This window comes from Carcharodon carcharias, chromosome 6 (genome assembly GCF_017639515.1).
Source record: "Carcharodon carcharias isolate sCarCar2 chromosome 6, sCarCar2.pri, whole genome shotgun sequence".
In the NCBI taxonomy this organism is placed as follows: domain Eukaryota; kingdom Metazoa; phylum Chordata; class Chondrichthyes; order Lamniformes; family Lamnidae; genus Carcharodon; species Carcharodon carcharias.
Window position 1 is genome coordinate 169,476,235 of NC_054472.1, and position 17,579 is coordinate 169,493,813.

The 17,579-nt window shown below is 45.7% G+C and overlaps 1 protein-coding gene across 1 annotated transcript in view; it reads right to left on the reverse strand.

Moving 5' to 3' along the window:
• The window catches only part of lama1 (laminin, alpha 1), a 302,752-nt gene extending 285,460 nt beyond the window's left edge, over positions 1–17,292 (reverse strand). Inside the window, exons 1-3 of the mRNA XM_041189309.1 lie at positions 17,280–17,292; positions 16,878–17,048; positions 10,871–10,983 (exon numbers count right to left, since the gene is read on the reverse strand). Of these exons, the coding sequence (XP_041045243.1) occupies positions 10,871–10,983; positions 16,878–17,048; positions 17,280–17,292 (297 nt within the window). The remainder of the gene's footprint in view (positions 1–10,870; positions 10,984–16,877; positions 17,049–17,279) is intronic.
• Between the last annotated feature and the right edge of the window lie 287 nt (positions 17,293–17,579).

Consider the following 17,579-nt stretch of genomic DNA (forward strand, 5'->3'; position numbering starts at 1 on the left):
AAAAAAATAGACCTTAACCATTTACCAGATACTCACTAGATAATCACCAAACAGCGAGCTTCTTCCCCTGTAGCAGACTAAGAGCTCATTCCTACGGGGTGAAAATGTTAAAAAAGGCAAAGCAGCACCTCCTTCTCCTCTTCCCCTAACTCCCTCCTTCACCTAACTCCCAGCAGTCTCATTCAAAGTCACACTCCAGTGCTAAGTCACACTGAGAGGCCTGTATTAATATGCTGACCATTGGGTGTAGATATAATCTGACCCATTTAGGTGTGGCAATCATAGTGGATGTGTACCTAACTCGCACTCACCAGTACATGTGAAGCACTGGCACTTGGATGAAGGGAGAGAATTGCAAGGTGTGGGAGTTCTGCATTTGTACTAAATCAAATTTCTCAACCTGTGAGAATTGGCATTTATGTAATGCCTTTCCTGTCTTTAGTGGGTTAATTAAGGAAAGCCAGCGTGGATTTCTTAAGGGAAAATCATGCTGGAGTTTTTTGAAGAGGTAGCAGACAGCATTGTTGCAGACAATGCCATTGATATGGTGTACATGGACTTCCAAAAGGCACTTGATACAGTACCGCACAACACACTCGTGAGCAAAGTTATAGCTCATTGAATAAAAGGTACAGCAGCAACATAGGTACAAAATTGGCTGAGTGATAGGAAGTAGAGAGTAGTGGTTAATTGTTGTTTTTGGGCTGGAGGCAGGTTTGTAGTGGAGTTCCTCAAGGGTCAGCGTTGGGACTCTTGCTTTCCCTGATATATATTAATGGCCAAGCCTGTGGTGTACGGGGCACAATTTCAAAATTTGCGGATGATATGAAGCTTGTAAGCAATGTGAACTGTGAGGAAGATAGTGCAGAACTTCAAAGGGACATAGACAAGTTGGTGAAATGGGCAGACTGGTGACAAATGAAGTTCAATGTGGAGAAATGTGAGGCAATTCATTTTGGCAGGAAGACCATGGAGAGACAATATAAAATGAAAGGCACAATTCTAAAGGGGGTGCAGGAACAGAGACCTGGGTTTATAGGTGCATAAGTCATTAAAGGCGTCAGGACAGATTGAGCGGCTAATAAAGCATACAGTATCCCAGGCTTCAGCAGGGATTTTCCAGCCCTGCCACTGGCAGGCATCAGTGCAGGGGAGATGGGAAGATTTGGAGAGCTGTTGACTTTTAACGGCTCTCCAAACTTTCCCGCGCCATCCGCGATAATGCATGTCAGTGTAGGGCTGGAAAGTCCTGCCCTTTATTAATAGGGGCATTGAGTACAAGGGCAAGGAGGTTGTGTTGAACTTGTGTAAGATACTAATTCAACCTCAGCTGGAGAATTTCGTCCAGTTCTGGATGCTGCACTTTAGGAAGGATGTGAAAGCATTGGAGAGAGTGCAGAAAAGATTCATGAGAATGGTTCCTGGGATGAGGAACTTCAGTTATAAAAATAGATTGAAGAAGGTAGAACTGTTTTCCTGGGAGAAAAGAAAGCTGAAAGGAGATTTGACAGAGGTTTTCAAAATCATAAGGTCCGGAGAGAGTAAATAGGGAGAAACTGTCCCCACTCTTGAAAGGACGGAGAATGAGAGGACACCAATTTAAATTAACCGGCAAAAGAAGCAAATGCGATATGAAAAAAAAACTTTCATGCAGTTAAGGTTTGGAGTGCACTCCCTAAGTATGTGGTGGAGGCAGGTTCAATTGAAGCACTCAAAGGGGAATCAGACTGTTATTTGAAAAGGAAGGATGTGCAGGGTTATGGGGAGAAGGCAGGAGAATGGCACTAAGTGAATTGCTCATTCGGAGAGCCGGTGCAGGCACCATGGGCTAAATGGCCTCCTGTACTGCAACAATTCGGTGACTCACAACTTCAGGACATCTCAAAGCACTTTACAACCAATGAAATACTTTCAAAATATTTGAAGTAACAGTCACTGTTATAGAGTAGGAAACACAAAAGCCAAGGTCCCACAAACAACAATGTGATGATGCCCAAGTAATCTGTTTTTGGTGATGTTGGTTGATGGACAAATATTAACGAGAAAGCCAGGATGAACTCCCCTCGCCTTCTTCAAATTAGTGCAGTCTAATCTTTTATGTCAACCTGAGAGGGGACACAGTCCTCGGTTTAAGGTTTCATCCTAACAACAGCACCTCCGACAGTGCAACACCCCTCGGTGCTGCACTAAAGTATCAGCTTCATTCATGTGTTGAAGTTTGCAGAATGGGACTTGGAACCTATAAACTTCTGACTCAGAGGCAAGAGTGCTATCAACTGAGCCCTGGCTGACACACAGCAGTTGTAAACCATTCTCATGCAGTGCCATATGCAACGGCAACTCAACTTACAAGAACAGGTCAAGTCCTTTGCAATCGCCTAACAGCGTCAGAATTTGCCCATAAAATGCTGAGTGCTAGCCCTTCCCTCCCATTAATAAACCTCTGGCATGTTGCTCCCAGCTTAAAAAATAAAAACAAGTCAATCATTTTTGGTTTGCAGTCACTTTAAATGCCAATGGCAACCAAGTTTGCATTGTCACATTCTGAGCTTCTAGTCCAATATTAACATGCTGTGCACACTCAACACCAGCACAGCAAATATGTCATTTAACTGTTTCTTAACCCCTGGCAACCTCTGTTAATCTGAAACTAGGTTCGCAGAAAATGAATCTGCAATTAGATTTCACATCTAAACAGCTTCTTTCACGTACTCGGCAAAAAGCAGCAATGCGTAAAGCCATTCAGGGACTGCTAAAGCAATTAGAAAAACAGGCCAAGTGCAAACAAAAGGAACAGTGGCAGCCACCAGCCCAGAAACCTGTGAAAAAACAGTTGGGGGTCAAGAGGAAACTGTAAGTTTGTGACAGGAAAGAAGTCATGAGATGTGCAAATAGTTGAAGCCCATTTGGCTAATTACCGTGGGAGAATGAGAATCAAAGCCCCCTTTCTCGCATCCTTTCCTGTTCACCCACATACTCGCAAACATGGTTTAAACAGTGCCAACAGCCTTGTGTAAGTATCTTCTCAGTAACAACAGACCCTCCACTATAATCCCATTAACATCTATAACACCACCTTGTTGCACCAACGACGCAAGGCATTGTGCATCTCAGGAAGTTTCAGAGGCTGAATTCGATAAAGGCAATATGGGTTCCTTCAATACTCAAGTTTTCATCATACATGATACATCAATCAGAACTAATTTCACATCAATCAGGCTTAAAAGCTTCACCACAGCTTGAAAATGTAGTGCAAAGATGGCATGGTATAAATAATTAAGTATATAAATATGAATAAATAATTCAAATGACCGAGCAGAGAAGGAGCTTCTCTGATTGTATCATTACGAGGTTTGTTTTCAGTTTGGGATATGTATGCATGCAGTGTTTCAAGATCTTCAGCAGTTGAAGCCTCTTGCTCATCTCCGATTTTCATCGTTCTACCATTGGTAGCCATGCCTTCAGCTGCTAAGGTCTTGGCTCTGGAATTCCCTCCCTACACTTCTCCGCTGCTGTACTCACGATACTCTGTAAGACAATCCTTAAAACCTACCTCTTTGACCAAGCCTTTGGTCATCTGTCCCTTTAAGTGGCTCAGCATCAACATGTGATTGGTAATGCTGCTGTGAAGCATTAGTGGACAGCTGACTATGTTAAAAGTGTTATATGGATGCATGCTGTTGTTATTGTTGCACTCTAGGCCAATTTTCATACTTGGGCAGCCTACTGATGAAGTGTGGGAGCCACCTGCCCACTGGATGTGATGACCTGAGCTATTTTGAGTGGGGGCCTCATTTAACCTTCACTCTCTGAAAGGAAATCCTGTTTGGGCTAACTGATTCTGGGTCAACACAATATCAGGCAGTTTGGGCTTGGAGACATTTCTGGTGGTCCTTGGACTTGTGGAGAGCGCACATCCTTCAAAACTGCAGTCGCAGTCCTATCTACATCATGATCAAAAGGTCCACTGCTTAAAACAGGCTTGGGCTCTCCCCTTGCAGGTCAAAGTACTTTAGGAATGGCGCCACTTGGAACTTTGTTGCTAATAGGGCACTGAGTCTGCTGATCCAACTAACCCTCCAGTCCTGATTCTGACCTGGCCAGCTCAGAGTAAACAAGGTGGTATTGGACCAAAACAAAAACAAAAACAGAAGTACCTGGAAAAACTCAGCAAGTCTGGCAGCATCGGCGGAGAAGAAAAGAGTTGACGTTTCGAGTCCTCATGACCCTTCGACAGAACTTGAGTTCGAGTCCAAGAAAGAGTTGAAATATAAGCTGGTTTAAGGTGTGTGTGTGGGGGGCGGAGAGATAGAGAGAGAGAGAGAGGTGGAGGGGGGGGGTGTGGTTGTAGGGACAAACAAGCAGTGATAGAAGCAGATCATCAAAAGATGTCAACAACAATAACATCTTTTGATGATCTGCTTCTATTACTGCTTGTTTGTCCCTACTACCACACCCCCATTCCACCTCTCTCTCTCTCTCTCTCTCCGCCCCCCACACACACACCTTAAACCAGCTTATATTTCAACTCTTTCTTGGACTCGAACTCAAGTTCTGTCGAAGGGTCATGAGGACTCGAAACGTCAACTCTTTTCTTCTCCGCCGATGCTGCCAGACCTGCTGAGTTTTTCCAGGTAATTCTGTTTTTGTTTTTGTTTTGGATTTCCAGCATCCGCAGTTTTTTTGTTTTTATCTCTGGTATTGGACCAAGGCTGGCATCGGGAACACTCAACATCCTGTTACTGTCACCATCTTGGAGAGGGACCTTCCAAGGGGCAATCAGGTGATCCCATTTTTCTACCTACAGGACCTTTAAAAATGCAACCTGACACATACATTTCCACGGGTGAATAGACAACTCATATGTCCCAGGCGGCAATTTGAAAAAAAGCTTCCAAACTATTTCTGATCTGCTTTTTGTCAGCCCAACGAGGAGCAGGAGTGATCCTCCAGGGTTCCTGTAGAGTACTGTGGGTCCTTGCTGCCTCATGACTCCTCAGGATTACTCCACTGACCATCTAGTGAGGTGCAGGAGGATGCCCATTAGCCAGGCACTTGTAATGAAGATCCTTTTCTTTTATTCATTTGCGGGATGTGGGCTTCGCTGGCTGGGTCAGCATTATTGCCCACCCCTAGTTGTCCTTGAGAAAGTGGTGGTGAGCTGCCTTCTTGAACCGCTGCAGTCCATGTATGGTGTAGGAACACCCGTAGTGCTGTTAGGAAGGGAGTTCCAGGATCTTGATCCAGCGACAGTGAAGGAACAGTGATATATTTCCAAGTCAGGATGGTGAGTGACTTGGAGGGGAACTTCCAGGCGGTGGTGTTCCCATCTATCTGTTGCCCTTTGCTTCTAGATGGTAGTGGTTGTGGGTTTGGAAGGTGCTGTCGAAGGAGCCTTGGTGAATTCCTGCAGCGCATCCTGTAGATGGTACATGCTGCTGCTATTGTGTCGGTGGTGGAGGGAGTGAATGTTTGTGGATGTGATGCCAATCAAGTAGCCTGCTTTGACCTAGATGGTTTCAAGCTTCTTGAGTGTTGTGGAAGTTGCATTCATCCAGGCAAGTGGGGAGTATTCCATCACACTCCTGACTTGTGCCTTGTAGATGGTGGACAGGCTTTGGGGAGTCAGGAGGTGAGTTACTTGTTGCATGATTCCTAGCCTCTGACCTGCTCTTGTAGCCACAGTATTTATATGGCTAGTCCAGTTCAGTTTCTGGTCAAGGTAACCCCAAGGATGTTGACTGTGGGGGATTCAGTGATGGCAATGTCATTGAATCTCAAGGGGCGATGGTTAAATCCTCTCTTGTTGGAGGTGGTCATTGTGTGACGTGAATGTTACTTGCCACTTGTCCAGGATATTGTCCAGGTCTTGCTGCATTTGGACGTGGACTGTGTCAGTATCTGAGGAGTCGCGAATGGTGAACATTGTGCAATCATTGTGCAACCATTTCTGACCTTATGATGGAAGGAAGGTCATTGATGAAGCAGCTGAAGATGGTTGGGCCAAGGATACTACCCTGAGAAACTAATGCAATGATGTCCTGGAACCGAGATGACCTCCAACAACCACAACCATCTTCCTTTTTGCCAGGTATGACTCCAACCAGTGGAGAGCTTTCCCCCGATTCCCACTGACTCCAGTTTTGCTAGGGCTCCTTGATGCCACACTCGGTCGAAAGCAGCCTTGATGTCAAGGACAGACACTCTCACTTCAAAGTGGCTGGGGCCTCCCCACTGATTGAAAGGATGCATAGTTGGTGCATTCCATCGGTCAACTGTCCAAAAGTCAAAATCTACCCTGGCATTTTTTCACTTCAGTGGCGTGGACATCTATCAAGACATCAAGCAAAAAGATTGAGTGCAAGAAGAGTAGACAGGACTAAAGATTCACTGCAGCGCCTCCAGCAGTTCAAAGGTGACACTCACTGCAGCACTTAACTACAAAGACAGGAAGCTCCAGGATCAGACTGATCTCTACAGGGCAAGAGTTAAGTTGCACCAAGCCATTTCAGACTCCCTGAGCTGGGGATAAGTCAAACAGGGGTCCTGCTCCTCATCTCCATTCAACAAATTGCGTGTGTGTGAACTGGGCCTTGATGTAATGCTGGCAATGACCAAACAGCTTCCACTGATAACTTAAACCACAAATACAGATCAATGAACTCACTGGCCCATACAGGCCTTGCAAGGGTCATGGTCAGGGGGAAGGGGTTGGTAGCTATAATGACTGGGAAAAACAAATTGGCAACAATGTTCCTTTCAACATGCATCACTCTCAGATGTAACAGCTTAGAAAGACTTGCATTAGCAAAAATGTTTATTAATATACGTTCAGCACTTCTGAAATGTTCAGCCTGCAACACATAACTATCTCCTTCTTTCTGAAGAATCAAATTGAGAATGATTATACAGTCACAGAAGCACAAAAGGTCAGATACTCAATTGAGATTTTTTTCACTAGTCGGCAGTGAATGCTACTTTGATCAGCTTGGTGGTAGGCGCCACAATCCAATGATTGTTCCATTTTAATAACTATATGGCTATCAGGGGCACACATCAAAGCCCACATGTAATTGGACATGTAGCCCATTATTAAAAAAGCCTTTGGGCACTCTCATCACTTCTGTTATTTTCATAGCTATTCAATGCTTTTTCAAGCACTCTCTGAAGGACCATCTCAACTTCTTGCATTTGTGGCAAGATGAAGCGTGTCAGATAGTTCCATCAGGATTGTGCACTCCAGCTTTACATATTACAGACCGTATTATTTTCAAATGTTGTTATAATATTGCAGCATCCAGTTCTGTCTCTGAATGACTACATTTTGGTGCAGTCACTTGAACATATCTATCAAATGAAACAGCCAGAAAAGAGCACAGTGAAGATCGACCGAATGATGCCAGGAATGAGAAATTATCGCTGTGAAGAAAGGCTCAAAAGATGGGACTTTTTTTTTGCCCGATATCAGAGCATAAAAGGTTAATGGGAATTTAGCAGAGGTTTCAGGGTGAATGGGTTAAGCTTGCTTCCATTTGTTGGTAAATTCAGGTCCAGGAAGGACCAAGGAGGTTCCATGGATTCAGAATTATCAATGGGAGAATGAGAAGATTTTTCACACAGTTATAAGAAGATGGGATGATTTACCACCTTCAGCTAGAGAGGTAGAAATTAAAGGGAATTGAATAAGTGTTTAAAAATGGGGAACTTTTTAAAAAGTCAGGGCAGGAAACCTTCTCTGATAAGAGGATAACTCTGGTTGAGGAGCTAGCAGCAGCACATGTTTGATAAGCCAAATGACCTCCTGCTACACTGTAATGATCTGACCATATAGAATGGAATCATAGGATAATAGAACATTTACAGCACCGAAGGAGGCCATTTGGCCTATCGACTCTGTGCCAGCTATCTGCAAGCACAATTTAGCTACTCTCACTCCCTTGCCCTTTCCCTGTAACCCTGCAATTTTTCTCTCTTCAGGAGCTTATCCAATTCCCTTTTGACAGCCTTGATTGTCTCTATCCCCCTCTCATTCCAGATCATAACCACTCACTGTGTAAGAAGAGTTTCCTTCACATTGCCGTGGTTTCCCATGCCAATTATCGTAAATCTGTTTACTCCAGTTCTTGCCCCTTCCACCGGTGGGAACCGTTTTCCTTATCTACTCTGTCTAGCCCCTTTATGGTTTTGAGCAACTCGGTCAAATCTACTCTCAACCTTCTTTAAGGAGGCCAGCTTCGCCAATCTATCCAAGTAACTTAAAGGTCCTCATCCCTGGAACAGTTCAAGTAAATCTTTTCTGCGTCCTCTCTGAAGAGGGTATTGGTAATGAAAGAGGGGTCATGGGAAGTTGATCATCCGCCCCAACTCGAAGGATCAGTATCCCTTACCTTCCAGTTAATAGCTGAAAGTGGACCCTATAGTCAATATTCCCTCTCAGTTGCATGGCTGCACAGCAACTGGAAAATCTCCACCGAGGCTATGCACAAGTCAGCCCCTTTAAATTACTGCATGTGCCCAGCTGCAGAAGAAATTTAAAGGGGGTCACGCATTTAAAGAAATCGCCCACACAACTCGAAAAAAAATTGCAGGGAACATTAGTTCTAATATTCTGTTTACACAGATGAAGCCTCTGATCACTTTTGCATTGGAGATATATCCACAGAACAAATAAGGCTGTGTGCAATGTAAACAGAGTGCAGTGAGACCACATGGTGCCAATACTGCAGTAGAAAGAGTTCTGCAATATGAATCAGATAAAAGGTTTGAGTAATATCAGCCTCAGATTTGTATCTGAACAATGTGAGGCACAGCTAGCGGATCTGATTGATGTGGAAAGTTACACCTCACATTAAGCTCAGTGACAAACGGCATGTGAGACTGAGACTGCTCTTTTCTATTATTAGAAAGGTTCCGTTCTAAGCTTGAAAAGTTCACATGACACTTTTACGATGGGGCTTTGCATCTCGTTGGAATTTTAATACGTGGTGATGTGGGAGACTGATAGCCTCCTGACTCCCATCAAACTGCACATTCAACAATACTCTGCATAAACAGTGCTCATGTAACAGCGCTGTCAAGCACTGCCTGCATCTCAAACAGCCATTGAATGCAGAGATCTCCCAGTGTTTCCAAACAGTTGCCTGCAAAGGAATCAGCCATCCCATTGTTAAAGGATAAAAACAAAAAAACTGCGGATGCTGGAAATCTAGTTCTTTGCCTCTGCACTGTTACATTGTGCAAACTAATATTGTAAGATTGCTGACTGGTGCGTATTAATCAGGAAATGCTGCAGCACAATAACAGCACTTTGATTTTAAAAATGTTTATTCTTAACTTCTGATTTTTTAAAAACTTTCTCTGTCGCAGCCAAGTACTGATCTCCTCAACTTCTCTGCCTGGCCCAACCCATAATAATTCTTTTCTTCTCCGCCAATGCTGCCAGACCTGCTGAGTTTTTCCAGGTAATTCTGTTTTTGTTTTCCATAATGTCACTCCCTGAGCATCACCTTCATCAAGAACCTGGCATGCATTAGCGGATTCTGACCTACTTCCCAGCAGATGTGGCCTCTCTAGGCTTCCTAATGTTACCTGACCTCTCTGCCCCATTTAACCCCAGCTGGTATGCACTCTTGCTTCCAACCCAACACTACCCTCCCAAATCAACACTTATAGCCTCACTTAATTATTTTGCTTTTGTCCTCTATTTTTGTTCTTCTTGGTGTCAAGCAGCAGCGAGTTTCTGCTGCAAGTTTCTCTTCAGTTTGTGCCCTTTCAGCCGCTCTGTCACATTTATATTGGTGACTTAATTAGCTTATCCCTGTTTGGAGAGAATTTATTGTTCACACCTTCCCTTGTGGATATCAGGAGGAAGTCATTATTCTGAATATTTATGAGTTTGGTTCCACCTTTGTTTAAAGTCTTTCTGCATAATCGCCTCGTCCCGAATTGCCCCCCTGTTGATTTTTTTTTAACTGTTCTGTTTAGCCTTTGCTGCTGTGAATCATTGTAGGTTTGGCTTTGCCCCCCTCATGCCTTTGACACGTTTCTACTTATTCTTATATTCATCCAAGTGACCCTTTCCCCTTTCTTCCTGCAGGATTTGTAGAGGTAGTTTTTTTTCCTCTTCATATATCTTTACATTTGCTTGTTAACATCTGTGAAGTTGGCATTCGATTGCACCTGGATGAGATGAAACTTAAAGAGGATTCTAAATGGTGCTTGTAACTTGTGGCCCATCAATCAAACAATTAAATGTGCAAGAGGTAAGCTCCCTTCACGTCATCAGCCAGTGTTGCATGAGGACACAAACTGAAGCGTTGGCAATTCCTGGAACATCGCTGGAAGAGCATGGCATGATAATGAATATATCAAAGCTACAAGAACTTTGGAACAGAAAGATTTCAAACCCATCATCGCCAGTACTCTGAGCATGCTCTCGGAATCTTGCCATTCAGGTAAAATGTCAGTAGCAGCATTCACCGGTTAGAGTCAGAAGATTGTTAGGTTCAGACCTCACTCCAGAGACCTGAGCCCATAATCTCGGCTGACACTGCAGTTCAGCACCGAGGGAGTGCTGCACTGCCAGAGGCACTGCCTTTCAGATGAGCACTTTGGAAAGTCCTGACAACATAAAAGGTGCTATATAAATGAAAATTCCTTCTTTCTAATCTGAACACGAGCAATGATAGCATCACTGAAATAAATCTAAGGTACAGTTTGGCTTTCTGATCAAACATGGGACATAGGTTTCTTCATTGCCATTAACATTTGTCTTAGGAATTGTCAGCATTAAGGAGGTGCATTTAAAGAATTTATATAGTAAAAATGATACCAATGTGCGACAAGGTTTATTTAATTTATTTTCCCTCACCTGTCTGAGATCCAGGGTAATCGTCACCCAGTGATATTTCTTGCCATTCTGGATACTGGGACTCTGCCACCAGTTGTTGGTTCCATCTATAGCACTCATTATTGGATGTCGTTCTACGGATACAGCACAAAGAAAGAGGAATACTTATTGTTCCTTTGAATTGTCTACATCCTTCCTCAGGCTGTCTTTCCCCTTCCATCATTTGTTTGTATAGCTCATTCCAAATGCAGAGTATATCAATATTCAGATAAAATGGCATCCAGTTGCCCATTAGAGGGGGTTTTAAACCTCGTGCACAGCACCTGGAAGCCTCTACCAGAGTGCCATCTGATATTAATGGCCAAATCTCATTTGCATTTCGCCCACCCAAAGCTGGCATAGACAATTGCCCATTTGCTACAGGCAAAGATTGGGCAGACACAGGCTCTCACTGTCATTCGGATATATCGTGAGAATAGAAGACTCAGCAGGGAGGAGGATCAAGGGAACCAGCACCAGGAATGATCCAATCATTTCCTTATTTGGCCAGGAGAACCACTCATGCTCTCCAGGTCCCACCAAGACAAGCTTAGAAGTTATGGCCTTCATAGTAATGTCCTCACAACAGGCAGGAGGAGGTCAGGGGTGCTGAAGGTAGAGGTGTTCAATCTTAAAAATTTCAACATGTGACCTCAAGCTCAATGTGTGTGCATCGGTTGCCATATTTATGGTGGTGGGAAGCTGATGTGAGAGTCTCTTATGTTGGAGAGGCGGGACATTTCGTTAACCATTGACTGGAAAGATGAATGCTGTGATGCCAGCAGTGGGTCAGAGCCTGGGAACTCACCTCCTAATTCCCCAAAGTCTATCCACCATCTTGTCCACAAGTCAGGAATGTGATGGAATGCACTCCACTTGCCTGGATGAGTGCAGCTCAAACAAGACACAAGAACCTCGACACCATCCAGGACAAAGCAACCTGATTGATCAGCGCCCCATCAACCACTTTAAACATTCACTCCCTCCACCACCGACGCACAGTGGCAGCAGTTTGTACCATCTACAAGGTCCGCTGCAGCAACTCACTGAGGCTCCTTCAATAGCATCTTCCAAACCCCACAGCCTCTAACACCTAGAAGGACAAGGGGAGTGGATGCATGGGAACCCCACCTACAAGTTCTCCTCCAAGTCACAAACCACCTTGACTTGGAACCCTATGGCCATTTTTTTTTAACCAGCGCTGGGTCAAAATCCTGGAATTCTCTCCCTAACAGCACCTACACTACATGGATGCAGCTGTTTAAGAAGGTAGCTCACCACCACCTTCTCAAGGGCAATTAGAGCTGGGTAATAAATACTGGCTTTGCCAACAATGCCCACATCCTGTGAATGAATAAAAAAAATTAATTAGAACATCAGGCTCTCACAGTGCAATCTGCAGCTATGTTCCTACTTCCTGTCCTGCTTTGATGCAAAACCCTGTCAGGGAGGAGGCCTGCTAGCAGGAATATGCCCAGGACATGCAAGTGGGTCCAGACATGAAAAAAACAGGACCTGTTCCATTGACAAGCACAGCATCCTTCACATTAAAGTCCACCCTAAGTTATCGCAGCACATCTAACAAGGTGCCGTTTCCTTAAACTTCAGGCAGAAGCATGACACTGGTCACTATGAACAGTGTTCATTTTGAATGCATCCTTGACAATAATAATAACCAGAAAAATTCTTCCCGGTCAATTCTGGGACAGTGGAAAAGAATTGCAAGTGTCTGAAATACTATGTCAAAAGTCACCAGAACAGTTTTTGGTTCATGACATTTTATAGGTTTTCTGTTGGATGTCAGAGAAAATAATTGTCTGTGAGTAGGCTAACTTCTCCCCCAACTAACACAGGCAACACATTAGCTTCAAGAATTGCAGCACTCAAGCCCTTCCCCCAACCCAACAAGAAATCGTTATTTAAAACGGCAAAGAAAATCTGCCACTACAACAGGTCAAAAACATTTTGTTACGATCCCAGATGTTACTATTGGACAAGGCAGATCCCAGAAAGGAAAGATAAAACAATTTACTATAGCTATCTTATACTCTAATATTCAGGGTAAGTATGTGGTACATGTGAAATAACAGGCAAAATGTGGTCAGACACACCACACTCCAAAATAAAGGTCAGATGCAACCAAAGCAGATTCCATGGATTTTACAACAACCCACCCAGATGTCTGCTACACTGTAAGCCAACCAGTCTCATGGAAACTTTGGCCGGGATTTCTGTGCCCGCTGGCATCAGGCGTGGTCAGTGGCGTGAGCAGATAATATGGCGAGAAGACCAACAATCAGTTTTGAGACTTCACGAAACCAGTTTGCGATCGCCCGCTCTGCCTGTCGGTGGCAGGCCACATTTCCCACCATCGGACGGGAACCTCATTGTAATACATCTGCATATCATTATAAGGCCAGCCCGCCAGAATCGTCCCTCCCTGCTGGATCGTCCGCCATGTCATGATTGCACACTGACATGTTTCACAACAGCATATAAAACGTGTGCACTTGGCTGACTGCACTTTGAGGGGAACCCGGAGATAGCTTTTTTTATTTGTTCGTGGGATGTGGGCTTCGCTGGCTGGGCCAGCATTTATTGCCCATCCCTAGTTGCCCTTGAGAAGGCCATGGTGAGCTGCCTTCTTGAACTGCTGCAGCCCATGTGGTGTAGGTACACCCACAGTGCTGTTAGGAAGGGAGTTCCAGGATTTTCACCCAGCGACAGTGAAGGAACAGCGATATATTTCAAAGTCAGGATGTGACTTGGTGGGGAACCTCCAGGTGATGGTTTTCCCATCTATCTGCTGCCTTTGTCATTCTAGATGGTAGTGGTCATGGGTTTGGAAGGTGCTGTCTAAGAAGCCTTGGTGAATTTCTACAGTGCATCTTGTAGATAGTACACACTGCTGCTACAGTGTGTCAGTATTGGAGGGAGTGAATGTTTGTGGGTCTGGTGCCAATCAAGTGGACTGCTTTGTCCTGGACAGTGTCAAGCTACTTGAGTGTTGTGGAAGTTGCACTCATCCAGGCAAGTGTGGAGTATCCCATCACACTCCTGACTTGAGCCTTGTGGATGCTAGACAGGCTTTGGGGAGTCAGGAGGTGACTTACTCATCGCAGGTTTCCTAGCCTGTGAGTACACAGTAACATGGTGGCATGCTCACCCTGGATGCCTGTTAGACTTCAAGGCTGAAGTGCACTGATGTGGTGGGGTCAAGTGTTGCCCTGCGATTGAGGTGACTTGGCGGGTGGGGGTGGGGGGGGGGGGGGGGGGGGGGGGGGGGGGGGGGGGGGGGGGGGGGGGGGTGGGGAGGGCGCAAAGGCTGCCTTCAGTTGAGGTGACTTGCTGGAGCGGACAAGGGCTGCCCACTGGTTGAAGGTAGCGCACAAGCACATGCAGGGTGGGGGGGGAGCAGTGGGCAAGGGAAGCAGCCACACATTAGGGAAACCTTGTATAAGGTGACCATCCCTCTGCAGCTGAGACAGTTCAGGTGCAGCCACATTGATAGGGTTGGAGTCGGGCCTTTAGCTACTCTGCCCACTCAAGCAACGCAAAGGCATCAAAGTACCACCAAATAGCTCCAGAGATTTTCACCCCTCAGGCACAGACTGCAAAGTAATGACTGCAGAACATCTGGACAACTGGGCATGTTGTACAATCTCCTCGCTAAAGCTGGCCATGGAGCAGTCACTGGTGGAGGTGCTCACAGCCCTCCACAGTCAGTCACATCTGCCACCTGCTGCAGGATTTGGCACCAAAGGGGACATGGAGGGTGTCCACTGCCAGTGGCCGTGAAAGTGACAGTGGCGCTCAATTTCTACATCAGTGGCTCCTTTCAGGGCTCCACAGGAGACCTCTGTGGGATATCACAAGCCTCCACCCACAAATGTATCCATGAGGTCTTGGATGCCACCTTTGCGAGGGCACACAACTTTATGCATTTCACCTGGGACCAGGAGAGCCAGGATTCAAGAGCGATTGGATTTCTCCAGATCTCGGGTTTCCCACAGGGCAGGGTGCCATCGACTGCACTCATTTGGCGTTCAGAATCTCTGTCACAACAAGCGATCAACTGTGTCGACCGCAAACGGTTCCATTCGCTGAATGTTCAGCTGGTGTACGACCACCACCAATGCATCCTGGAGGTCTGTGCACAGTTCCCAGGGAGTGGAGCAAACCATCGGGATGCTGAAAATTAGGTTCCGGTACCTGGACCGGTCTGGTGGAGCCCTGCAATATAATCCACAGAGGGTGTCACACATCATCATCACCTGCTGCGCCCTTTACAACCTGTAATGGGGAGAGGAGCTGGCTGCAGAGGAGATGGAGGAGCTTCACATCTCCAACGTGGAAGTCGTCGATGGTGATGAGGGTGAGAAGGTCCTCAGAGGCTACAATGACGGGAATGAGGCCCTAGCATTGGCTAAATGAGAAAAGCCCTCATAGCTACTAGATTTGTGGAGGATGATGACAACATGCAATGAGGCGGCCCCATAGTTCCTCACATCATATCTATGAACGTTTTGACTCCAGTCAGGCTTATGGCAATGCAAAAACCCTCTGTGAGAACGCTCCTGTCATGGAGATGCAGTCGAGGCCCTAATAGTCACTCGATCGCAGGAGGATGATGACAACATGCAGTGGGGACATTCCATAGATCTTCACAGAGCTTCTGAGAAGGCCTGACTCCTGTCTGGCTGAGGGCAACTCACTTGCACTCTGTGATCAGGGTCATATCATAGAGACGTAGCCATGAAACTTTAGAAGCATCTGATCCTTCGTCCACCTTCACAGATGCTGAAGCGATGGGGGCCAGCCCCACCTTAAAAGTGCTGGGAGCACACCAAAATTATGACAGAACTCTGTGGTGCCTGCCCACTACTTTCTGGAAGCAATGACAAGCACCATCGAGGAGCAGGCATCAGTAATGTGTCCAGGGAGTGTGAGGCCGGGCCAATACTTTGCTCTGAAGGTTACACACTGCACAGGGAAGAGGCCCTGGACTGAGATACCCGCCTTTATCTTGTGGAGAAAGGTTTCATATCTGAGTGACAATAACACTGCTCATCAGAACAAGGAACCTGCATTTGGGGTCCTGCTGTTTGGCAGTTGCACCCTCCTTGGCTCGTGGAGCTGGAGCTGCTGAGGTCACAGGAAGAAGGTATTCGGGTGGGCCACAGTCGTGGAGTCACCTGTATGGATGGCCCGGGGGGTGTACACCTGCTGATCCTCCTCCCACTGGGTGCCTGGGGTCCAAGGCTGACTCCTTGAGAGTAGGCATAGCTGCAGTGAGATTGTGTTCTCTCTCACGTACGCACTGTTGGAGTCCAACTATGACATCAGCGATGGAGTTAAGCCCACATAGCAGTGCAGGAGCAACATTCTGGACTAAGGTCTCCATGGCGACCGCCATCCTACCAGTGGTGGCCTCGGTGCGTTGGCATGCTGGTGCTACCATCTCACTGAAGATGGACAGACTCCTCCATCATGCCTTGTAACACGAAGAGTGCAGCAGACATCCCTTCCTGAGGTTCCCAAGCTTGCCTTTGCAGCTCCAGCAACTGTGACATGACCAAGTCCAGGGGCTCGTCATCTGACTCGGACTCAGCAAATTTCTGGCCTACACCAGTCCTCCGAGTGCCAGACACCAGGGAAGTCCCTGCCACCACCTGCTGTGGATCTGACCGTGCTATGTGCCCATCAGATTGTGAACCCAGGGCTATTCTAAATCTAGGTCCCACCGAGATGCGTGACTCTGCGCTGGCGGAGGGTGTGGGTGAGCGCTGTGATGGGCCTTCAGGGAGGAGGGCCTCCAGATTCCTCTTCAGAGTTCACAGCCTTCGACTTTAGATCAAGCTAAGCATCTGAGTTTCCTAACAATCTGCAATTCATTATAAAATGTCTCATATGTCACTTCCTACTGAAACCCATTATGGCGCATAGACAAACAGACATAATGTTACGAATACATTTGACAGGTAGTTACCTTTACGATTTGCACTGTTTGAATCACAAATGCGACACTGTGGGTTTCGTATTGGTCGCCCAGGGACATGCTCGACCAGTTTACAGTACATCTCAGGACCATTTTCACCACAGGTTGCATTGGTGGAGATCACAGCATTACTGGCAAGATTCAGGATGGCTGGGAAGAGACCTGATGAAAAGAAAACAGTAAATTTTTAAAGGCCTTGGAGCTTCAAGTCACCAGCTGATACCAAACCACAGCTCCCACTTATAATGACGTGCTTAATAGAAATGAAACCTGGGGTAAGAATCTCTGTTCACTATATATAGGAATTATCATTTTGTTAGAAATACTAAGGAGAAAATGTCTTAACTAACACATTTGTTACACATTGTACCCACTGTTATACAGAATAATAACCACTGTCATCCATTTTCCTGACCTGGTTTTGCGAATTAATACAATTATCTGATTTAAAGTGACCAGCAGACAGAGTCTCTCCTAGAAACAGATGGGAGAGAAATATGTGAAACTCCTAGATAAAAACAAAATACTGCGGATGCTGGAAATTTGAAACAAAAACAGAAAATACTGGAAAAACTCAGCAGATCTGAAAACAGAGTTAACGTTTCGAGTCCACTTGACTCAAAAAAGAGTCTCCGAAGAAGAGTCTTACGGACTCTAAATGTTAATTTTTTTTTCTCTCCACAGATGCTGTCA